The 26441-nt window shown below is 36.7% G+C and overlaps 1 protein-coding gene across 2 annotated transcripts in view; it reads right to left on the bottom strand.

Annotated features, from left to right (window-relative positions):
* The window catches only part of LOC129903291 (dynamin-related protein 3B-like), a 42058-nt gene that overhangs the window by 8540 nt on the left and 7077 nt on the right, over window positions 1-26441 (bottom strand). For both annotated transcript variants that reach the window (XR_008770244.1, XM_055978800.1), the window contains exons 5-19: window positions 18474-18542; window positions 18329-18388; window positions 6296-6409; window positions 6071-6119; window positions 5678-5787; window positions 4988-5080; window positions 4764-4856; window positions 4541-4678; window positions 4025-4138; window positions 3832-3927; window positions 3640-3679; window positions 3282-3424; window positions 3048-3194; window positions 2202-2254; window positions 1833-1932 (exon numbers count right to left, since the gene is read on the bottom strand). Coding sequence is in view for 1 of the 2 variants with exons in the window: in XM_055978800.1 (XP_055834775.1) it covers window positions 1833-1932; window positions 2202-2254; window positions 3048-3194; window positions 3282-3424; window positions 3640-3679; window positions 3832-3927; window positions 4025-4138; window positions 4541-4678; window positions 4764-4856; window positions 4988-5080; window positions 5678-5787; window positions 6071-6119; window positions 6296-6409; window positions 18329-18388; window positions 18474-18542 (1419 nt within the window). In the remaining variant the exon portion in view is untranslated. The remainder of the gene's footprint in view (window positions 1-1832; window positions 1933-2201; window positions 2255-3047; window positions 3195-3281; window positions 3425-3639; window positions 3680-3831; window positions 3928-4024; window positions 4139-4540; window positions 4679-4763; window positions 4857-4987; window positions 5081-5677; window positions 5788-6070; window positions 6120-6295; window positions 6410-18328; window positions 18389-18473; window positions 18543-26441) is intronic.

Genomic DNA, 26441 nt, shown 5'->3' with positions numbered 1-26441 from the left:
GCTCGAGTTCAAGTGTTCAATAGGTATAACCCTTAGTTTCGGTGTCTAATTAGGTGTTTGGACATGCGATTTCAACTAGTGATTTGAAATCATGGGATGAAATCGGCATTTGGGCATGTGATTTCATCTCATGATTTAAATCCCAAATTCTCCTAAAAGCTTGATTTGGGAATTCCACATAATCACATTATGATTGCACATTTTTTCAAATACAAAAAGTGATCCACAAGTTTGTATTTTGTAAAAAAATAAATATATATTTTATATCTACCAACCATTTATTTCATATATAAGCAAAATTTATAATTGATATTATTACTCTTACTAACCTCTAAACCATTTTTATCGGATATAATCATTACTCCCACCAACCAAATTTATAGTTGATATTATTACTCTTACCAACCTTTAAACCATTTATATCGTGTATAACCATTACTTCACCAACCAAATTATATTTGATATTATTACTCTTACCAACCTTAAACTCATCTATATCGAAAAATGCATGTTCAACGTGAGGAGATTGTACGTACTATGCGGAAGGATTATATTAAAGAATAGTACACTACAACATTCAATTTTACTTTTTTATTGAACTAAAGTTCAATCAATAACTGTTTTATTTTTTTAGAATAGCTTTGTGATAGTGTATTATACTTTTGTTATTAACTTTTGCTTTTTGCTAAGGTTGTATAAAGAATTGGGGCAATTTTGATAGTTTTCACAACTTACGGGGCTTTTATGATCATGCGCAAACAATCCAACTTAAAAATCTAAATTGCATGTCCAAACAAAACTTCAACTTTATCTCATATGATTTCATATCATTATTTCAAATCATGATTTCATCTCACATGGCCAAACGGGCCCTAAATGAAAAATCCAGACAAGTTTAAGGAGCTACATATGTATTCAGCCCTTTCAGAAACTTCCATATGGATTAACTTGAAAGATAACTAACTATTCATCTTTATTGGCTAGTAAACCTAATTATTGCAGGGTGGGGTGGGTGGGGATTGTTTGAAGAAAAGGGGACTAAATGAAAGCTGGAAATGAGCTGTCACTACTCTGCTTGGGACACACCTGGATATGGTTTAGGAAAGCCCAACGCTATTCATTAGAAGGAATTTGGGTTTCTTTTTATGCACTAAAAAAAAATTATTGATCTTTGTCATAATGTTGAATGATTCTGAATCCATTAGAGATCCCTGAATTATAAGAACTTTTGGGTCTTGTGTGATGGGTCCATGTTTTGTTCACTATGGTAGTAGTTTCATATCTCAATTACTTGGATTCAATTAAGAGCGTAAGTAAATCATAGAAACCACCATCCACCCATGCTAACTTGAAATACCTGATCATAGGAAAAAATTTGAAACCCAAAATGTCTACAATTTAGACAAATTACCAAACTACAACTAGGCACAGACCTGAACAACAACATACCCAGTGAAATACCACAAGTGAGGTCTGGAAAGGGTAGAATGTACGCAGACCTTACCACTACCTCGTGGAGGTAGGGAGGTTGTTTCCGAAACACCCGAGGCTCAAGTGAAACAAATGCAAAGGTACAATAAGGGAAGAGACAATGAAGACAACATAACAAGTAACAAGGTAATAGTGCAAAGTCTACCGAAAAGGATCCGAAAATAACAACAAAATAATGTGATAATCGAGACACAGTGAACAACTCTAGGATAGATTATTGAAAACAATAATAAACAATGATAAAATCAAAAAACAAGAACTACAATAATATGTAATTAACATTTCTCTGAAAAAAACAGTAGATAATATAAATTCTGAATAAAACTGAACCAAGATCTGACCTTGAAAGCTTGCTGAAGTACACGAAGTGTCTCACGAGTGCGCTTTCTCTTCAAGGCTACCTCATCAGGTTCCTGCAACATCTCTTCAAGGAGGTTGTCTCTGTGACAAGTTGTAAGCACACTGATAAGAATCACGACTAAACCATATGATACATACCATAACATTTTTGAGGCAGCTAAGCAGTTGAACAAGAAAAATATTGTACTATCAGTATATAGTATCACAGCATCGAAAAAGTGTGTCCACCAAATCACTTCCTGAGTGAGGACTATTTTATTCAGCAAAACCCTAGCGAAAGATCAATAAGCAGATGTCTGTAATAACTTGGGGCTTCACATAAACTTGGTTTTCTTGCTCTCATACAATACCTGTAAAGTTTCTTGATAAATACATTGTGGAGTTCTCGTTTTGTGTGGTTGACCTGAACGAAAAGGAGAAAAGACAATTTTATCAAACAAAAAGGTTGAACTTGAATAATACATACACACACTAATACACACACACACATATAGTCACCGATGCAACTACATCATATAAATAAAACAAGAGAACACTTCCTCACACAGTAGACTCTGAACTTTTGGCAGAAAAAACAAGAAAACCTTCAAACTTCAAGAAATTATTTACTCTTTTCCTTTTTGTTTTCCAGTTTATCTAGATTATCACACATATATACAACTTAGCCTACAGCAGAGTCTTAACGGTACTTAAAATTCCACCTGAAACAGATGAATCTCCTTCCCAAGGAGATAAGAGGATCTAGAAGTGGATACACCAGATTATGGGAAGAGTTGCATAGTCAGAAAAAATAACACATTCTAGAACCCAAAGGTAAGGTGTGGCCTACTGGTCAATGAAGTTCGTGCAAACCTTAGGAGACCGGGGTTAAAATCCTCGTAGAGACAAATAAAAAACACAGGGTGATTTATTCCTATCTGCCTAAGCCTAGGTGAGCGTACTTGTTTTGGTGGGAAGTAGCTGGTACCTGGTGGAATAATCGAGGTACTGCAAGCTAGCACGAACACTACCATTGTTTTTTCAAAAAACAGATCGTAGTACAGAGTACTCATCTAAAATTACTTGAGATCTGCAATAAATGGAACTAGAAAATCTTCCCTATCACAAGCACAAGTCCAGTGAAAGCCCACTTAAGTAGATGCCAAAACATCAATGCAAGAGATCATTAAGACACAAGATCATGATATCATTATTACCAGAAAGTGCATGATTGCTTTAGGTACTGAGTCCTCGATGTTTTTTCTGACAATATCATAATATGACCTTAATAACAGTTTTGTAACAGCAATTTCAGTAGTCTCCTGATCCGAATGAGTTTCTGACGGCCTCAGCACACTTGGTGGCTTCAAAATGGTGAGATTCACAAGTAAGATGATCATCAAATTGACTACCTAGTAATCACACACTGCAGGGGGCCTTCAAATACATACCTCTCTCAAGAGGATGAAAGCATGATTCATGCTCTGGACAGGTTCACTGAATGGCTTGCTAATGGAATTGTCTTTGACAGATGTACGACTGTCTGATCCACCAAATATTGATGATATCCCCCAGCTTGAACTAACATTTGATCCTGATTGTGAAGAACAAATATTAAGACATCGCCAATAAAAACATGCAATATTGGATCTGAAACTGGGAGTCCAGGAAAAGGAAATGGAAACTAAAAAGCAGGAAAAAAATCAAATGGTGCAGCATTAGAACTTAAGTTTAACAAACATAACTTGCATACTGCAATACAAAAATATCACATGGCATAGCATCATGTGTTACCAGAAGGAGATATACCTGATGTTGTCGTTTTCTCTTCTGCAGCAGGCCAAGCAACCTGCTTTTCCGGACCAGGTAGCACAATAATCAGGCCAATCTTAATGCTTTCAATTCATCTTCAGGAAAATAAATAAGACACCAAACTAATTCCCCAATAGGATGGCAAGGAAGAGAAGCAAGCTTGCAGATGCTGGTGCAGAGAAGTCATACCTGATCAGGAACAATTCCATTAGCGTGTCTAGCAAGAATAGCACGCGACTTCAGACTTCTTTCAGATGCTGGCGCTTTCTCTAAATCCACTCCATCCTGATCAGTAAGATAAAACCAGTAAATTGTGACTAGTTAGATCTCATCTGAGAAAAAAATCCACTGAAGTCTGTGAAACAACATATCCAGTACTTACTTTCTGCCTCGGAACAGATGCAGTAATCCTGTTGGACTTGACTTGCTGCATTGCCATCTCCACAGCTTTACTCCCCCCAACAAAATTCGGATGTGAAGTGTTTATGTAATCCATCTAGAACGAAATATTATTAAGTTGAAGAAATTTCAACTTTCTATAACAATGGATGCAGTGATGATTAAGTATCCACTGATGCACTTAGCTATTACTGTTTATTGTTTCAATTACATTAGCTACTTTTTATTCAAGTAAGCCATACAGTCTTTGATACTAAAACTCAGGTGTCTCCTACACTGCTGACAGTAAGCAATTGTGAAATAGATTATGATCTTTAAGAAAAGGCGATTCAAGAATAGCTAGGATCCCGAAAGTAGGTTGGGACTATATTAAGCAAATTCACTTCATAGTACAAAGAAATACAGAAGAGTATATATGTACACCCACACACATTTATACACCAGTCCATGTATGTACAAGGAGTAAGTCTACAATAGGACAGACAAAGGTTCAACATACCTCCATCTCAATAATGTGTCCAATCATAGTCTCTGAAGGTTCCAGGCCTTCCCGCAAAAAGTATCCTATAACCTCATCCATCCGTTTTCTTAAAATAGGAAATCGTTGCAATTCATTGACCATGCACCGATGGCTCATCTGTGAATAAATAATACAAGTTGAACAGTAGATACAAACACGTAGCACTTAAAAATCAAATACATTTCTCAAAAAAGGGGCATACTTTTATAAGCTCGTCGTAAATAAATCTTGCACACTGAAGACTTGGATCTAATAGACGAGCTATCTGTCTGCGGATAAGAACTTCAAATGGAACCTACATATATAAAGTGCAAGGCCAACCAAATGAAATAGATTTTATATGAAGCTCCTGGATGAAGCACTCAACCACTGGCACAAAATAAAAGCAATTCCACAAGCAAGTAAAGGTTCATATCAAGAACCTACTTCTGGCACAAATAAAGCAGATTTAGGACCAGTTGCATTTTGAATGGCAGTTCGGATGTCGTCATCAGTTAAATCTTCACAAGGATCTACCTCCTGCAAAAGATGAATGAGTTTGATGATATTTGTTGAATTTTGGAATATTATTTGAATAACATCAACTACGACACTATACTGATGCGAAGAAGCTAAGTTTCTTTTCAGTTTTCTCACTCATCACGTTGGACTATATCCCAGAATTTTGAGTCCAACGTTCAGCTGTAGGGGACACCAGAAATAATTTTTTTTTTTTTGGGGGGGGGGGGGGGGGGGGGGGGTTATAGTCAAAAAGCGCGCTAAAGCAAGTAATTCAAAATGGGAGGCAGTTTCTTCCTGCTTAAACTTTTGTGGATACAAGACACATTGTGGACGAATGATAACAATTTTTCTAAATAGCATTGGGTACCATGAACTTGCGAACCAATTTATCATTAATGTTATTTATTATTATAATAAAAAAGATGAGCAGAACCTCCCAGGAGCAGCATAATATGCTCAATCAAAACTGGCTATCCTGACAATGCACATATACATTGAGACACAAATAAAATTAAATATCACTTAGATGCATACTGTCAGGTATAAAGAAAATTTTCTCCAAGATAGAAAAGAAATATAGATTGGCATTCTCAAGTTGATACGAAAGATGTGCACCTCCAAACTCTTCACAAATATGCTCTGGAAGATGTAATGGATTCTTGCTCCACCAGACAGCTCAGATGTTGACATTTCTTCATTTTTTCCTTCAATCATTGAAGAGAACGCTGTTCTCGAACCCCGAAAGAGAGAGAGAGAGAGAGAGGTAAGAATCTGTACTTCAATGAGATTCGACAAAACTAAATAGATATGATAGAACTGCTGTTTCTTGAAAAGTAACATAGGAGGAATCAGCAACAACATACCCAATGAAATCCCACAAGTGGGGTCTGGGGAGGGTAGAGTGTACACATACCTTGTGGAGGTAGAGAGGTTGTTCTGACATTGTAGGAATAAAAACATAAATATGATTGACAGACTAGCAGTCTCACAAATTTGAGGCCACATTACCTTCACTGTACTTGGAAAGAATGTTCAGTAGAAGTGCTCCCATACCAGCCTAGATTGAGAGGAAAATAAAGTCAACACACGATTAGGGAACACTAAGCCAAATAAGAAACAGAAAATCTACCATGAAAAAACCCGGAAATATCAACCGCCTGTTGTAATATCGCAACAAATTAGCTATAGTTCAGGTATATGCATGGTAAATATGAGCAAGATGACAGGGGATACCTTGGACTCTGTTATCTCCCCGTAGCTGGCATGCTCCTTTGCAACAGACACCAATGCAGCACTAATGCGTGATTTCAATCCTGGAAGAACTGTCTTGATGTGTTGCACTAGAATCTGCGTAAAAAAAAAAAAGAAGAAGTAGCATATATGAAGTTGCACTACAGGCTATTGTCACCTACTTTTTTTATAAAGTAACAATTTCGTTTACGGAAGGGCAAAGAAAACCGCCTGTATATAAGAAGAAGTATACTAAAAAGTAGCAAACCTACAAAATGTAATTCGATTTACTTTACAAGATTTTTGGTTCATAAGTAATACAGAGTCTTTAAACCAAAATAAATTTTATACGACTCGATCTAATTCTTGGTCAAATATGATTGAACAAAATGAGAAACGTAAACAAGAAAACTAAAATTTTGAATATACAATTATATCCCTTCATTTCAAATATAATGTAATTAAATTATGTTAAATTAGGTCTTAAGCCTAACTCACACCCCAAATGTTAGCTCAAGGAGAGGAGTGTTGCCCAAACCTTATAACGGGACGAGAGATCCAGCCCCGATTCAATGTGGGATTCTTTCCATCAATATATTAAGATAACTAGCAATTGTAACTTTCAATGTACAACAACATATCCAGTGAAATCCCACTAAGAGGTTGTAACTTTCAATGTGTTCTATGGAAAATAAAAATCAAAGCAGCTTTTATAACTTTCAATGAGTTCTATGAAAAACAAAAACCAAAGCAGCTTTTATAAGGGAGGGCATTTACCCTCCCATCAACAATACAAGTAAAGGAAACTATCAATGTGTTCTATGGAAAACAAAAATCAAAGCAGCTTTTATAACTTTCAATGTGTTCTATGAAAAACAAAAACCAAAGCAGCTTTTATAAGGGAGGGGCATTTACCCTCCCATCAACAATACAAGTAAAGGAAACTATTTTCATTACAAAAATTCACAAATTATCTATATCAATACAAAAGTAATTAAAAACTTAATTTTCTAACAAAAATAAATCTTAACAAAGTGTGAAAAATAGTTGATGAACTAGCACATGTCGGCTCCATTGTCTTTGTTCAAAAGATTAAGAAACAAAGAATGAATTCAATGGATAAAATGTACACGGGGGTAATAAGGAGGTAATACATTAAAATCACATTCAATTAAATATATAGAGATCTTGAAGAAAAAAAACAAAGAGATAATTTAGATAAATAAACTAACAAATGTGGATCCATTGGACAAATAGTTGAAATACAAAAAGAAAGAATATAAAGGAAATTAGGAATAGAAGAAAATTACAGGAAAAGCAAAAAGGGAAAGAGAAAATCGGATGAGTAGAGGCAATGATTGGTAAAATGGGGGAAAATATCCTAAGCAGATGTAACTACAGGGATTCAAACTTACTCCTAGTGCCTGGCACCCTGGCCATTGGCCAACGGACCAGAAATGATAATGTTACTATGGGAGCCAACATTTATATATATCATAACTCATTACAATTTTGATGTATATATCAGAATTTTACCCGAGCGTCCAAGTGTCGTGGCACCCTCACGCTCCCACGTAGATCCGCCCCTATGCACAACCCATATGGCATAAAAATATATTTAACCACAATCACCTCCCTCAAAAAAGAATATTCTTTGGTCACAAATCTCCATAACTATTTTCCTAACCTAAGATTTTGACTCCCAACCCTCCCCCAATACTTGGGACTTGTCATAAACTCCCAACTCACCAACTGAAACTTCCTTGCCCTGTCAATCGATTCCCATGAAATGTTTCTCTAAAGCCTTTTTTTTTCAATTTTCCTACGACACTTACAAGAACATGAAACAATGATATAAAATATGTGGGACTCAATAAAGTGCTCTTAATAAGTACTACTTTTTTACATTTAAAAATTACCTTCTCCATCACCCTTCAGGTCTCTACTCAATCCTTTGTATTACCGAATCCAAATCAACTTGAAGCACCTCGCGGCAACCCAAGATAGATAGTGGAATCCTGCAGGTCATAGCTTGAGCTAACATGTCAATGTCCACCTCTTAGCTCGACACCACCTAAAACCAAGTTAACAAATGATCTAGATGTTCCAATTGAGATCTATCAGCATCACAAAATACCGACGTGTCCTCTGCAATAAAAGATGTGAGACCTTCACAATACTACTTCCTCGAACTGCAGCAGTAAATCCCTCTAAATAATCACAATATCCATCATCTTGGTTGGCACATCCATAACCAAGATGAACATGGGAGATAGTAGATCCTCTTGTCTCAACCCTCTCAAATTGCCAAAGAAGCCACAATGGCTACCATTAATGAGGTCTGAATACCTAACATTAGAAATAGTGATTGATCCGTCTTCTCCATCAATCACCAAAACTTGTCTTCAACATAATTAAGTCCAGCAACTCCCCGTTAACATCAGCAAACGCTTTTTCAAGGTCCAACTTGCATAAGATGCAACACTCCCTACTTTCTTCAATAATCAACAACTTTATTGGCCAGCAAAGTTGCATAAATAATGTCTACCTTCCACATAAGCATGTTGCGAAATAGACAGATACTCGTCGAAAACCCTCTTAAGTCTAATGGAAAGCACATTAGAAATAATATTAGAGATGCTTCTTACTAGACTAATAGGTCTCTAGTCTTTGATGTTGGATGTTCTCACCCATTTAGAAATGATGATAGTGAAAGGTGCATTGAGATCTCTCAACAACCCCTCCTAAAACTCCTTAATGGTCTCCATCACCTTGCTTATGACAATATTCCAACATTATTGGAAAAAAGTCGAAGTGAATTCATATGTCCCCAAGCCTTATCCCTATGTTGCTCGGACTCTTCAAAAGTGTCAGCAGGTGCGTATCGGATTCTCCAAAAGTAGTGTATTTTTGGAGAATCCGACATGAGTGCAACATCAAAAGTGAAGAGTCCGTGCAACTTAGCTTATCCCCCGCATGACACTCTATTGCCTCTCAAACCTCCTCCCCAAAATCCCTCTCCAACCACTCTCTTCTTCGTATATATTAGTCAAAACCTTATCTCCACCACCACCACCTTGCCCCCCCCCCCCCCCCCAATTTTTGGCCTCCTCACCACTTTCTTTAAATGAACTCCCGTAAAAATCTGAGATAGCCCCTTCTAGTTTCAACAAGTTGAAAAGCAAACAACAAAGACAAGAAATTTGACTCGAGATTTGTTTTAGCAAAAGGTGGGTGAGGATTTTGTAGAATTATTTTTGCTAGGAAAAACAATTGAATGAAAGAAATTGTATTCTTTAGAACAAACAAGGGTGGTGCAACCAAAGGTAGTAACAATACAACATAAGGAAAAATACAACTTTGGATAAGTCAAAAATCCATCTCAATAATCTAAAGCTCTCTTTTGCTCATATATAATTCAGGTATAAGAGGAAATACCATTGTGTATCAATTCGGCTTATGGGAGGCCTAATGCATACTATACATGCCACTTCTAAAGCTAGCACTATCTTGGCGTGGCATTATGAAAGATAATTAAAAGGGAAGCCCGGTGCACTTAAGCTCCCGCTATGCGCAGGATCCGGGAAAGAGCCCGACCACAAGGGTCTATTGTACGCAGATAATTGATTTATCAAAAAGAGGTCATTTATTTAACAGAATACTTAACCATCAGAATGAAGATAGTTTTTGACGAGTTAAAAATATTTTATTAATTAAGAGTATAAATACCGTATAAAAGAAGTATACCAAAAGGTAGGGCATCCTCACAAGAAGATATGATTCTTCACTAAAGATACCCATCTTCTATGCTTAAAGGAATCTCATGGGTGCACCAAAAACAATGAGAGAAAAAAGTTGTTTCTTAGATGTACTACAAAGTCTTCCCTTATTTCTTCAAAAACTCTCCTATTTCTCTCTCCAAATGGTCCACATAAGTGTTAGGGGAGCAACATCCCATGCCCTAAGAAGTCTCTTTCATTTTTTGAAAGCCCAACTAAACATAGCTTCTTTAATTGCGCCTGGCAACATCCACTGAAAGCCAAACCATCCTAGTACTTCCCATCACAAGCAAGAGGCAATTTGACAGTGTAATAGGAGGTGATCCACATCTTCTCCAGGTCTTTGGCACATGAAGCACCAACTACAACATGTAATTCTCATGTAAGCAGATGACTCAATAGTTCTTTGTGAAGTAGAGGAGATTCAAATCAGGTACCCAAGGGCAATTCTCACCATTTTTGAAGTCATTTCGGGATTACATGTGAATTGGAATAAGAGTTCCCTCTTTCCTGTCAAATAAGTTGACAAATATGCAATCCTTAGCTAAGACTCTCTTGGTTGCCAGGTAGCTTCCTTAGCTACAAAACATACCTTGGAATGCCATTGGGAGTTAAGAGCAAAGAGTTGGAAGTCTAGAATGAAGTGTTGGAAAGATGTGAAAAAAAACTTGCAAAATGGAAGAGTCAATATTTATTTCTTGGAGGTAGGTGGACGCTCATCAAATCTGTGTTGGACTGCCTTCCCACTTATTTGAAGAGTCTATTTCCAATACCTAAAAGCATTGAAAAGAGAATCAATCAACTGAGAAGATCTTTTATCTGGCAAGGTAACAAGGAGAAGAGAGGGTACAACCTAGGGAAGTGGGATGTCCTAACACTCAACACAAAAACAAGGGGGGCCTATAAAGAATCTCAGCAAACAGAATGCATGCCTACTGCTAGAATAGGAATAGGTATATACAATCATATTTAGAGTAGGAATATTAATAGAAATAGAAATAGTAAATAGTATCCCACTTGGGGCAACATTGGGGCAGCATGGACGAAATGTAAGCTTGCCTCTAGAGTACTGTGTGATAAGAAAGTACCCTTGAACTTAAAGGTAAGTTTTACAGAATGGTTGTTAGGCCGTCGTTGTTATATGGTGTGGAGTGCTAGCCAGTCAAGAACTCCCATGTTCAGAAGATGCATGTTGCGAAGATGAGGATGTTGAGATGAATGTGTGGACATACTAGGCGTGATAAGATTAAGAATGAGGCTATTCGAGATAAGGTGAGAGTGACCTTTGTGGAAGACAAGATGAGAGAAGCGAGACTGAGATGGTTTGAACATGTGCAGAGGAGGTGTGTCGACGCCCCAATTAGGAGGTGCGAAAGGTTGGATTTGGGGGCTACGCGGAGGGGTAGGGATAGACCGAAAAAGTTTGGGAAGAGGTGATTAGACAGGATATGGTGCAACTTCATATCACCGAGGACCTGACCTTAAATAGAAAGGAGTGGAGGTCGCGTATTAGGGTAGAAGGCAAGTAAGGGTAGTGTGGTATTGTTCGGTGACAGTCTTAGGCCTAGGCATGCAAGTTTAGTTGTGTTGTTACTGTCATCTGACTAACATTTCTTGTTATTAATATTGTTCTTGTGTTGTAGAATTTGTAGCGCTTCTTGTTTTAGCTGATATGGTATATATATATTATTGCTCTCTCTTTCTTGAAACATGTACTTTTAAGCCGAGGATCTTTCGAAAACAGCCTCTCTACCTCCATGAGGTAGTGGTGAGATCTGTGTACATTTTACCCTCCCAGACCCCACTTGTGGGATTCCACTGGATATGTTGTTGTTGTTGTTATCCTATTTAGTAAAGGATTATATTGTAGTGTCTATAAATAGGATTTCCGTAATAATATAAATACACAATTCAATAATAATTTTTCCCTATATTTCTCAATGGTATCAGAGCCTCAACGATCTTGATAAAGAATCAAAAAGCTTTTGCTACCGACAGGCGACTATTACCCATATATACTGCCCGTCTGGCCAATGATTATGTTAGCAAAAGTCGGGGTCACCATGTATCTTTTCGGTGACTATGTTCTCATATCTAATTTGCGTAGCACCATACCTTTTTCCAATGACTACTTCATATTTAATTTGCGTAGTACTAAGCATTTTCCCTGACTACTTTCTCATATCTGATTTGTGTAGCACCGTGCATCATTTCGGTGACTAATTTTTCATATCTTATTTGTGTAGCACCATGTCATCTTTTTGGTGACTACTTTCTTATTTGTGTAGGGTCGTGGCATCATTTCGACCTTACCCATATAATTTCTATTTTCCAATAGGGTTATACCATCATTCCGACCTTGCCCATATCACTCTTTCTCAGTACGTTCAAGCCATCAATCCAACCCTACCCATATAATTTTATTTCTCAGATCGTGACCACTTTCAACCATCAAATCTAATAATCCAGCATATGAGCATGTCCCGGCCAGTTTTACGGTGACTTTCTTGTTTAACATCTACTCATCTCTTGATTTCGAGACGTTCTATATATTTTATACCAAACTTCGAGCACTTTCACCATTGCATTGTTTCCGAGAGATCCGAGTTTTTCTGCAGTGTTTTCTTTCTGTTTTAGATTTACTTTTGCCAAAAAAAAGGAAGGTATACTCAGATATTTGGGTTGGATTACAGTGATATTTTCTCTCCCGTGGCTAAAATGGCATACATCCACCTTTTTCTATCTATAGTTGTCATTCTCCAATTGCCTTTTAATCAGTAGGACATTAAGAATAATTCTCCATGGTGATCTCAAGGAAGAAGTCTATATGGAGAAACCACCTAATTTTGTTGCTCAGAGGGAGTCTACTAGCCTTGTATGTTGATTGTGTAAATCACTCTATAGTCTGAAACAATCTTCTCAAACTTGGTTTGGGAAGTTCAGCATTGCAATTCAGGAATTTATCACTCTGTGTTTTATCAACATTATGCCCCAAATTCAGTATTTCATGAGAAGACCAAGCACATTGAGATTGACTGCATTATGCATCAAATACAGTATTCCATGAAAAGACTAAGCACATTGAGATTGACAATCAGTTTTATGAAGTCGAGTGATCAACTTACAAATATCTCACCAAGCCCCACATCGGTCTCGTATTAATTACATTTGTAATAAGCTAGGGACATATGACTGGTATGCACTAGTTTGAGAGGAAGTGTTATAATAGGAATAGGTCTATACAATCCTACTTAAAGTGGGAATAAAAATACGAATATTAATAGAAATAGAAATAATAAATGATATCCTACTTGGTAAAGGATTATATTATGGTGTCTATAAATAGGGTCTCTATATAATAATGTAGATATAAAGGGGCAGCCTGGTGCACTAAGCTCCCGCTATGCGTAGGGTCCGGGGAAAGACCCAACCACAAGGGTCTATTGTACGCAGTCTTATCTTGAATTGTAATAATGTATATATACAATTCAATAATATTTTCCCCTATATTTCTCACACCTACTATAAAAATGGTTACGGAGATTTTGCATTGAAGAAATGGCTCTATGGAGAAGGTTCATCACAGAAAAATATGGATTGCTCAACGAGTGGACAACTGAGGAAGCTTTGGGTACTTTTGGATGTAGTATATGGATAACCATCAGAAGATTGTGGACATAGTTCAACAACAGTAATTCATTCAGAGAGGGAGATGGAATGAAGATTGATTTCTGGAATGAGCTTTGGATAGGTGATGATACTTTAAGAAATACTTTCCCTCAACTATCCATCATTAGCCTTCAAAAAAAATGCCATTGTCTCTAAGGTTTGGAGCCAGCAAGGGTGGAACTTGATTTTTAGAAGAGCTTTGATTGACTAGATAATTGATAGAGTAGTAGGTCTAGTTCAGGGTTTAAACTCTTTTTCAAGTATCTTTGTGGGGCCAGACAAACCAGTTTGGAGTCCCCATATAGTAGAGGATTTTTTACAATAAAATCTTGCTAGTGGAAGATGAATAACAGGCAATCTTTGACAATTATATGGCCTTGGAAGTAATTTGGAAAGTCAAAAGCCCACTGAAAGTTTCTTGTTTTGCTTGGCTTGTTATCAAATGAGCCTGTCTAACTCATTAGGTGTTACAAAGAAGAGGTTTACAGATTTGCTCAAGGTTTTTTATGTGTGACCCGAAAAAAGAGGTAAATAGTCATTTGTTTTTACATTGCAAAACAACTGTAAATCTGTGTAACATGTTCTTATGTCTTCTGGGAGTAAGCTGGGTAATGCCTAAAACCACCCTAGAGCTACTCAAAAGTTGGAAAGGAACTGGAAGAAGAGGGCATAGCATAGATTGGTGGATGAGCATCCCCGTTTGTATCTGGTGAACTTTATGGTAGGAAAGAAATACCAGATGCTTTGAAGGTAAAAGCTGAAGATCAAAATGAAATGTGCCTTAGCCTTTTATTTTTTTGGTGTAAACAAAATATGGTGGTGTGGTGGTGGACTTTATGGAAGGAAAGAAATATCATATGCCTTGACAGCAAAAGTTGCAACCCACAGAAGATCAAAATGAAATGCCTTAGCCTTTTCTTCTTTTTTTGTGTAAACAGAATATGGCGGGGGAGGTGGTAACTCTGGTTCATTTCATAGGCAAAATGTAAAGCTTTTTAGCTTTTGTTAAGGATGCTTCCCATGCATTGTGGGTTGTAAGTGTCCCACCTCATCATCCTTTTGATGGTGATTTTTCGTGAATATAAAGTTACTTTCTCCAAAAAAGAATCATCCCCCTCACAACTACAAAGTAAAGAAACACATCTTTCTCAGTACCCTAGGAATCCATATCAAGAGATAAGGAAAGTCTTCCTCCGTTCTACTCAGTAGCTTCGCATAAGAAGAGCTAACAGGAAAAACATCATTATTACCCTCCGCCCACCTCCAATCAAAAAGGCTAAACTATGAAATATTTTGTTTATGGAGCAACTCCATCAAACTCTCCAATCTCCTAGTCTTGCAAGTATCACCTAAACCTCAGATCCCAATGAACTTTTCCAACTTTAAGCCTCTTGTATGCATTGGATTGACAGTTTCTTTAGACATGAAATTGTGTACAAGTTAGGAAAAGTAATATTAATGTTACTTTCACACTATTTAGGTCCCAAAAGCTTACCCTAACTCCATCACCCACCTCAAATGATACATTCCCATTAAACTCTTCCTACTCCTTTGAGACATTCCTTCATAACCCATACCTATAGGGAAGTGTAATATTTTTAGTGTTCTATCCCTCCCTCCCAAACACCAATATTTCTCTCCAATTACCTCTCCAAAAGGCATTCTCCTCAACTCCAAATCTCCATAAACCCTCTCTAAGTAGTGCCTTATTAAAGACCCTTTGGTCTCTAATTCCAAGCCCACTACTAGCTTGTTTGTCCAAGCTTCTAAAATCAACTTATTTTGAAAAGTGCTTTTAGAAGATATTATGAAAAAAGGAAAAGTGCTTTTAAAAGAAAAAAAAATGTTGAGAAGCAATTTGTGTTTGGTCAATAAATTTTAAAAAATTTTGAACAACATTTAGTGTTTGGCCAAACAATATAAAAGTGCTTTTAAGTGTATTGTTCTCATAAGTGTTGTTCAAAAAAGTGCTTTTAACTGTATTGTTCTCATAAGTGTTGTTCAAAAAAGTGCTTTTAGGCAAAAGCTACTTTTTTAGCTACAAAAAAACAACTTCTGTTACTCTCCACAAACACTTATTTTCACTCAAAAGCTTGGCCAAATTCTTCATTTTTTTAAAATAAGCACTTCCTAGTAAAAATAAACACTCGTGGGAAAAATAAGCTTGGCCAAATAGGCCATACAACTGTTTGGGGTCATGACAATATCTCAATTTACCAAATCGAACTTGCTTTTCAAGTTTATCATTACTCCCTCCATCTTAATTTATGTGCCACACTGAGGGGAAAGGGGTTCATAATTAATCTCTTTGAGTTATTATTTAGTAAAGGCGATTAGGTTAGGCTAATTGTTGTTGTTAGAAGTTATTTTTTAGATTTAGACTTATGTTGAAGTTACTGATTAATTCTTGAATTTCTTGATCCATTCTCGGGTTCAAGAAACTTTTTATTTTATTTTTTCTATCTATACATCTAGTGATTTTTAGTTTCTAGTCTTTTTTTCAGCTTCTACAATTTTCTTTAAGTTCTTGATTTTCTTTATTAAGTTATTGGGTTCCTACCACAATTCTTATCAACTAAACTTTTGTTTAGAGGTAAAAGAGGTGCTTTGTTGAATGTGGCTATCGATCAACACATATGAAAGAAGGCCACAAGCCCACAACTCAGGTTACTTACTAAAGGAACTTTTTTTATGAGCGCTACTTACCACAGATATTTTAGAGTGGTTCTCTCTCATGTCCTCCAGAACAGACACACCATTCCTATGCCCAAGAATTTTGTTTATATTGCTAAAATCACAGGAAAAGGGTTTCTCTAGTGCTTTTTAAGTTAAAGATGTTTCAAAACACAAGTTTCTGTTCAGTTCAAATGTCCAATTCCAATTTTAACAATGAAATGAAGCAGAAGATATGTTAATAGGAATAGGTAAATACAATCCTACTTAGACTAGGAATATGAATAGTAATAGGAATAGATATAGTAAATAGTATCCTACTTGGTAAAGGATTGTATTGTAGTGTCTATAAATAAAGTCTCTTTGTAATAATATAGATACACAATTCAATAATATTTTTCTTCAATATTTCGCACATGGTATCAAAGCTTCTACGATCTTGGTAGAGAATCAAAGAGTTTCCGCTGCCGGCGGGTGGCTACTATCCATATATGCCTCCCAGCTGGCCAATGATTATGTTAGCAAAAGTTAGGGTCACCGTGTATCTTTCCGGTGACTATTTCCTCATATCTAATTTGCGTAGTACAGTGCATCTTTCCGGTGACTACTTTTTCATATTTAATTTGCATAGTACCGTGCATTTTTTCTGGACTACTTTCTCATATGTGATTTATGTAGCACCGTGCATCATTCTGGTGACAACTTTTTCACATCTTATTTGTGTAGCACCGTGCTATCTTTTTGGTGACTACTTTCTCATATCGGATTTCTGTAGCACCGTGCCATCTTCCTGGGGACTATTTTTTCATATCCAATTTGCGTAGCATTGTGCCATCTTTCCAGTGACTACTTGCTTATTATTGTAGCGTCGTGCCATCATTCCGACCCTACCCATATAAATTTTATTTCTCAGATTGTGACTACTTTTAGCCATCAAATCTAATAATCAGGCATATGAGCATATTCTGGCCAGTTTTATGATTACTTTTGCCAAAAAAAGAAGAAGATATACTCAGATATTTGGGCTGGATTAGAGTGATGTTTTCTCTCCCGTGGCTAAACTAACATATGTTCCTTTGTCTATCTATGGTTGTTGTGATTGGCCTTTTAATCAGTTGAACATTAAGAATATTTTTCTGTATGATTATCTCGAGGAAAAAGTTTATATTGAGCAACCATCTAATTTTGTTGCTCAGGGAGAGTTTGGTAGTCTTGTATGTCAATTGTGTAAGTCACTCTATGGTCTGAAACAATCTTCTCAAGCTTGGTTTGGAAAGTTCAACACTGCAATTTAGGAATTTATTTCTCTATGTTTTATCAACATTATGCCCCAAATCCAGTATTGCATGAGAAGACCAATCATATTGAGATTGACTGGCATTATGCATCAAATACAATATTTCATGAGAAGACAAAGCAAATTGAGATTGACTATCAATTTTGTGAAGTCGAGTGATCAACTTGCAGATATCTCATCAAGCCCCTCATCGGTCCTCGTATTAACTACATTTGTAACAAGCTAGGGACATATGACTTGTATGCACTAGCTTGAAGGGGAGTGTTAGAATAGGAATATGTATATACAATCCTACTTAGAGTAGGAATAGAAATAGGAATATTGATAGGAATGGAAATAGCAAATAGTATCCTACTTGGTAAAGAATTGTATTGTAGTGTCTATAAATAAGGTCTCTGTGTAATAATATAGATACACAATTCAATAATATTTTTCTCCAATATTTCTCACAAAAATCTATAAGCTTTTTAATTTTAAGTCATATAGGACAAACTTGCTTTCAATTCCGACATTTCAAAGAATTTAAATGCCATAAAGGACTTTTTGCATATATGAAAAATCGATAATCAATTATTGCATATAGAAACTACTCTGATTCTTGGACTAATCACTAATTACCTGGTTCAACTTTTTTGCCAATTGAGGAACACCACAACGATCAGCAAGTTCACTATATACCTACACCAGAGAACAGATCAAACATGAGGATACTTAAATCATGGAGACTGAAATTAACTAATGACAAAAGATGGTACCAACATACAGGACGACTTCGAAAGAACTTTTCCTCAGCTATAAGTGCATCCTTAATACTCTGGTTCATCCTAATATCCTGTATAAATGATTCAGTCAAACAATTTAGACGATTATAGGCCTAGAAAACACTAATGTGTGTGTATTTGATGTATGTGCTTATGTCATGTACCCACCCCACTCAAGTACATATATAGACACTAGTATCTAATAGCATGTATTCCATGTCAATCAGTATAGACATTTTAAAATGATATAAAGAATATTAAAATATGTGTGATGAGTTCCACGAAATTTGAAAGTAAAAATGCAAGCACAAATTGATGAATAGTAAGAATATAACCAAGTACCTATTGCAATTACCCCTAGGCATATACTTTTAATATTTAAACACGCCCTGCGTATATGAGAAAAGTAATTTATCAATCTTCAATTCCACTACGGCACTGTCGGCTGCCTCCATTAAATAGCATTCTTCACATGTATTTCTCCCTATAATCACCGTACAATCGATATCACGTGCATTTGTCCTATTCATAGAAGGCTTACATATCAAAGGATAGCCAATTACATCAAGGGATGCAAGTAAAAGAGCCAAGGATTTAAGTTTTTTTTAGCTAATTACGTCTTGGTCTACCATGAGCGTCTAGAGACTTGAGAGTCTGCACGCATTTGATTCTTAAACCATCAGTTTATTCGTAGAGTCCATCATAATTAAACTAAATTAATTATCAAAGACGAACTGGACAAAGAAAATCAAAGACAAAGTACTTCAAGAAAATTACATTTTTGGATTCAAAACGTTGGTCAAAATGTTACGATTTACCCTTTCTAAAATCTAGAGGAGGAAAAGAAAAGGCAAATTAGCTCAAAAGCACAGTTCAAGAATCGAGACAATCTGTACTTTATTATGCCACAAGACACAAGTCTTCAAGTAGGTTATATAATCTGATTGCACTACATATTTTTGGTTGTGTTCCCATAAGCGAAGATATATGTTACGGTCTCTTTAATCAATCGGTCACAAATCTCACACCCCAATATGGCGTTAGCAAGTAGAGTTTTTGGTGATAAATCTATATATCACTTCCACTTTTGGATCTTCATTGTTAAATAATAATTAACATATTGACGTTGGACGATTCCAAAAGTCACCAAATTGAGTAGCTGCCAATTCATTGTTTCTTATCTCGTGTTCAAAGGGATAGATAAATAGTTTTACCTTTTCATATTCTTCATATTAATTAGAATAATAACTAAGATTTGTTAATTTATTCTAATTTTTTGAGTAAAATAAAAATTGTTAATTAGTATGTGAATTCTTGTATAAGTAACATAAATTCAAAGGATAAATAGGACATTCAACTTTATATAGACATTTTGGTTAATCAACTTTTCAATTTAATCTTCCCACTTTTAGAATAGTACAATAAGATATAGATACAAACATGCATGTACATGACGGGCTGTGAATACACATACATTTATAGTAGTTTCTCGAAACGTGCGTTGCACGTGTATTCCCAATCAATTTATACAAATGTTAAAATCACATAAACTTTTATAGGTGTGAGTTAAAATTCAAGAATTTGAACAAAAATTCTTAGACGTGATATGAACCTGTGAAGAAAAACCACCATGCATAGACCCACAACCCACCCCCACCCCACATAGCCTTGAACCCACATCCACCCCGCATAGCCTAAAAACCGCCACGCACTGTTGCCATCCTTACCTGAACAGATGATCATAGAGGAAACAAATGGCAAGAGTAGAATCAAACAGCTAGACTATGATTGGTAGCCTGAGTATTGTCAAGACTGCATGTGCCTTGGTCATGTTACTACTAAATATCCACCGAAAAAGGCAGCAGCTGATAAGAACACTACCCCACGAAACGGCTCAGCCTACAGAAGTTGTTGATGACCTTCAAGGAAAGAAGAAAAAGCACCTCGGCCCCAATACCAGCCTAAATCAGTCCCTAATGATACAGTTGGCCCCTCTAACACAGTTGGTACACAACAGAAGGATACCATGCCTCCTGATGAGGGAAAGAGTAGCTCACTGGTGCCAGACCTGAGGGACTCCATGCCTACACAACATCAATTGAGTGATCAGGAATTGTTGAACCTAGAATTGATACTCAAGGACCTGTGCAGCCCTTACCAAACCCACCATGATCTTGTGCTCTTGGAACATTAGAGGGATGAATCAATCATATAATAAGCAAAAAAGAACTGAGATCCCTTTTGCTTAAGAATAGAATAGACCCTTCAGGTGACTGTTATATTGGCTAGACCCCGGCTGGTTCGCTGCTATGGGGAGAGCAGAGGGTCCCCTTTTGCTGCTTACTTCACTTTTGTCTATGGACTCAACACTAACACGGGAAGGATAAGGAAGGACATCTGGGATAACTTGAGGCTGGTCCATTCTACTATTGTGGATCCTTGGCTCATCCTAGGTGACTTTGCACTAGAATATCAATAACTGATAGAATCAAGGATGCACCAATCCAACAGTATGAGATTCAAGATTTTGTAGTGCGTATTGAACATTTAGGACTTGGGCACTTGACTAAAAGGGGATGTGACTACTCATGGTGCAACAAGAGGAATGCCCGGGTTAGAATACAGTAGGATAGATTGGGTGCTAGGGAATCATCAGTGGTTCATGCAATATCATACCTTTGAGGCTCTCTTTGGTAACCTAGAATGCTCAGATCACTCTCATATCTCTATTAATACTGTTGTCTCATTCCAGCATGGCTTCAAACCCTTTAGACTACTTTCAGTGTTGTTGCATCAACCCAATTTTAAAGAATTAGTTGACCAAGTCTGGGCACAACAGATATAAGGATACTCTTATGTTTAGAGGGTGGAAGAAGCTTCAAGAACTTGGTGCAAAAGCTAAATAACTAAATAGGGATATGTCCGCTCTTGAGTCTTGACTCTAAACTGGCTACTCTAAGGGGAATTAGAGGCAGTACAAGATGACTTCCAGTAAAACTTATTTGATGACTCTATTATCACCACTGAAAGGGAGCTCGTCACACAGATTCATAAGTGGGATGCAATCCATGAACAGGTTCCAAGGCAGAAGTCCAGGGCAACAGGTAATAGCATATGGAGATTCCAACTCCAAGTTTTCCCATGCTCATTAAAGGCCAGACAGGCAAGGAATAGAGTTGCCTCAATTTGTAAGAGCAAGGGGACAGATTTATTGATCCAAAATGTTAGTCCAGCAGGAGTTTCTCTCCTTCTTCAAGCAATTACCGTGTACATCAGCTGCAGAATTACCTTGCCTTGATCACAATATTGCTAGAGATGGCCCATGCTTATCTCCTGATCAACAGAGGCAAATGTTACAACCTATTGCGCCAAAGATGAAGTCCACAGTACTATGTTGAGCCTCCCATGTGACAAAGCCCCCATTATAGATGGGTTCCAAAAAGAATTTTTCAAAAAGAGAACTGGCATGTGGTTGGAGAGGAGGCAACTGATGCTATCTTTGATTTTTTTGATAATGGGAAGTTGTTGAAGAGTGTGAATTGTACTACTGTTACTTTGGTTCCCAAGGTAAAAATCCAAACAATGTCATAAAGTTTAGGCCTATTGCTTGTTGCACCATTGTTTATAAATACTTTGCTAAAATCTTAACTGGTAAGTTGAAAGAAGTGGACTACTTAAGTAAGGCCTTCCCAATCTGCATTTATAGAAAGTAGAAGCATTCTTGATAATGCTATTTTGGCCCATGAACTTGTTAAAGGTTATGGAAAAAAACGTGTATCCTCAAGATGCTTCATGAAAATTGACATTAGGAAGGCCTAACACCTATGATTCTGTAGAATGGAGGTTCCTTAGGATGGTGCTACTAGAGTTTGGACTTCCCTCAAGAATGGTAGATTGGATCATGATTTGTTTGTCCACTGTGAGCTATTCAATCTTGATCAATGGGGCACTGACATATAAGTTTCCACGCAAAAAAGGGACTTAGGCAGGGAGACCCATGTCACCCTACCGGTTTGTTTTGGTAATGGAATATCTAAATAGATCCCTTAAGCAGTTGAGACATGTTCCACACTTTAACCATCACCCCAAGTACGATAGATTAAAGTTAGTGCACGTGTGTTTTGTTGATGACCTGATCATGTGTTGTAGAGCAGACAAGATTTCTATTCAACTAACGATGCATGCTTTGAGTGCTACTGCACTGTATCAGGATTGCAAGCTAACCTTGATAAGAGTTCTTTCTATGTTGATGGAACAAGCTCTTTCAAGGAGCAGATACTACATGATATGAAGTTCACCTTGGGAGAGATACCTTTCAAGTAATTAGGTGTCTCTCTATCTTCTAGGAAGCTGATCATCCAGCAATGTCTACCACAAGTAGAAAAGATCATTGCCAGAATTAGATTTTGGACCTCAAAGCTACTATCTTACAATGGAAGACCACAACTAATCAAGAGTATTTTGTTTGAAATGCAAACTTTGCAGGCTCAAGTTCTCCTCCTGCCAAAGAAAGTCATCAAAATGGTTACCAATGTTTGCAGGGTCTTTCTCTGAACAGGAAGCCATCAGAGCTCAAAGAACGCCTTAGTTGCCTGGGACGCTATGTAGGAGTTTGGCCATGTTTCATTGTGAAATTTGAAAAAAGTAGTTTTTATTTTCAAAGTGAAATGATATTTGAAAACCGGAGTTATGTTTGGCCATGAATGCAAATTGAAATTGTTTTTGACTTTTTGTGAGTAATTTGGAGTGAAAACACCTTTTTGTTGTTTTTTTCAAATTTCTGAATATTCTGGAATTCAACTTCAAGTTGAATTTCAAAATTCTATAGCCAAACGTGTTCTCTGGAGTTCAACTCCGGAAAAAAGTGGGGGGGGAAATGGCCAAACGCCTCCTGTGTCTTCAAAAGTCGGTTGTTGGACTCAACATAATTGATTTTGAAAGATGGAACAGAGTTACACAGTGTAAGCTATTATGGGCACTCTCTCACAAAAAGGATACTCTCTTGGTGCAGTGGATACACAGCTTCTATATCAAGTCCAGGGACTTGTGCAAACTTGCCACTCTTAAACAAGCACATTGGCTTGTGAGGAAAATATTTGATGCCAGAACTTGGTTCCCCAATATGAATCCTATCCAGCACTTAAACCAATTCTCAGTGGGAGGGACCTATAGCATCAAGATAACTTACATATCCTTCATACCTCAACTTCTCAAGGTTACATGGAGGAATTTAGTAATGTCATCAGGGGACACCCTAAGACACTAGTTCATAATGTGGCTAGGAGTGAAAAATAGACTAGCAAGTGTGGATAGGCTTGCCAAATGGAATGTCCAATTTTCTCAAGATTGTGTACTGTGCAATTCAAGTGCTGAGGAAACTATGTGCCATCTGTTTTCTGAATGCAAATACTACACATATATATATGGTCATCCCTTCTCTCTTGGATGAGCATACACAAACAGATTAGGCCTTGGCCTGATGAGGTAGAGTGGTTGGCCAAACATGTGCACAACAATCGACCAAGAGCAAGCATGTTGGGGTTTCTGCTAGCTTCACCGATCTACCACATTTGGGAAGAAAGCAATGCAAGAAGATTCCAGTTAAGAGGCAGAACTAACGTTCAGTTGATCAGGGAGATAGTCTTGCCAATGCATATCAGAGGATAAAAAATTGTGTAATTGGAGCAGGTTGTTAGACAGTTTACAAAGATATACAGTATGAGCTATCAAATTGTAATAGCCTAGGTAGCTACTATAGGGAATTTAGGGACTGGCTCTGCAGTCCAACGATGTTGGTTAAACAAAATCTTTTGTTTGACCCAAAAAAACAATACCTGGAATTATTTTATTCTAATTGATAAAACAACATTATGAATTACTAGTCTAGCTAGCTACTACAGGGAATTTAGGGACTGGCTCTTTAGTCCAACTTGGTTGGCTGTATATTAATGGTGTAGTTTGTTTGACCCAAAAAAATGCATGAAATTATTTTATTTTATTCGATAAAACGACATTAAGAAGTAAAAAATTACTTTTCACTTTTTATTAATTAAAGGAATTTTAAAAGAAATAGAAAAAATTCTTTGAAAAACAATAATTTTATTAAGAAAAGAATGTGTTTAAGAAGAAATTAAACAATATGTTTATTAGGAAAAGGGCATTTTTGAGCCAAACTACTAATGGAGGGCATTTTTGTTCAATATTGCATAGTTTAAGGGCATTTTTGACCCATTCCCAAAAATTTAATTGGTTGGATGCAAGCATAGCCAATGAATAAACATAAATTCTACCTTTCCAATAATTAATGAATCAGTAATTCTAAGAAAGTTAATAGATCACATTAAATGTGTGAATTGGCAGATACATGAACTTCATGCCAATCTTCCCATTTAATTGACTAATTTATTATTTATTGGAAGGTAAATTTACTATTTGGTACAAAAATGAGATGGAAGTAATATTTAGATGAAGGGTAAGAATGTTGTTCTAATTTTTATGAACATTTTGGTAATTCAACTTTACTCTTAAAACCTTCACTTTTAGTATGATATGAGATATATGAACATCTACCATAAAGCCTATCAAGTTGAGCTGCTCGTATTTGACACGTTGGTACCTCATCTACCCAAGAGCCATAGGGCATAGACGGGTTTTATAGACAATTTTTAGAAACTCTTCCACATCAAGTTTTTCATGATTGTAAAGCCTCATTTAGAGCTTCTGCTCTATCTTTGATGTTCTCTTAGCTGTAGACATATAAAGATGCATATACATGACGAACCATGAAAATGTACTCATATATGAACATCTACTGTAGAGCTTATCAAGTAGTATAGCCCATATTTGATATATTGTTTCCTTGACATTCTTATTCTTCTTAATCTAGGCTAGAGCCGAACTATTTTTATAAACAATCTTCCACATCAGGTATTTCATAACTGTGAAGCCTCATTTAGAACTACTTCTAATCTAACTTTGAGATTATGATAGCTTCACCTTTCCTGTCCAATCTTTATTGTTACTTGGTTTGGCATAACAATGGGGAAAAAAGAGGTTCATCACTATCTTTAGCACCTGGATTGCCTCATATGGAAGGAGACACGGAAATTCTTCGGAGACATTTTTTTCGAATAACTTGTCGGAGCCACTTTGTGCGCATATCAACTAATTCCACAGGTACTTACTACCTCTCACGGGCAAGATAATAGGTAACTCTGCCCACCAAGGCTTCGGTGACCTTACTATGCCTACACATAAGTTGAAATTGAAATGCCTTATATTTCTTCCCTTTAGGTACAATGAAGGGCGTGCAGAAGTGGGATCAACGTGTTGGCATGGTTATTACTTATTATTACCTCCAAGAGGTATGGCCTAGCAGTAGATGAATTTGGTGAAAAACCCAGCCAAGGTTCAACTTCTGGTGGGAAATAGCAAGTACTATTATCGAGGTGTGCCCAAGCTGGCTCAGACACCAAAGTCAGCCAAACGAAAAGGTCTACCATTTTTACCCCAACAAAAGAGCCTTATTGTTAGGCATATTGTACATCCTTCTAAACTTCATTATCGTTTATTTCATTTGTTGCTTTGTTCTAGCACTCAGTGTGTTTAAGCATATTACCCCCACCCCCCCAAAAAAAGTGTGATCAATATAATAAAGAAAAAGCAAATTTAATGCTAGAAGCCAAACACCAGATTACTACTACATGAGAATACGACCTTAATTGTGACGAATCTTCAGACGGAAAGTAAGTATGCAATTAAAAGTATTTGACACATAATTATACTGCCAACATTACAGATTATTGTCAATCAAGACAAAGAATTATCCTAGGATTTTTTTAGTGGATAGCTGCATAGGTTTTATAATCATATCAAAAAGATTCAGTTTCAAAGAAAAAATTATAGTAGTATCATGCTGAAGAGACTACTAGGATGAAAGTTTTGAACCACGTGTGAAGCACCAGACTTTT

The sequence above is a fragment of the Solanum dulcamara genome, chromosome 9 (genome assembly GCF_947179165.1).
Source record: "Solanum dulcamara chromosome 9, daSolDulc1.2, whole genome shotgun sequence".
NCBI classification, from domain to species: domain Eukaryota; kingdom Viridiplantae; phylum Streptophyta; class Magnoliopsida; order Solanales; family Solanaceae; genus Solanum; species Solanum dulcamara.
The sequence above is the reverse complement of the archived record's forward strand: the minus strand, read 5'-3'. Positions and strand labels throughout refer to the sequence as shown.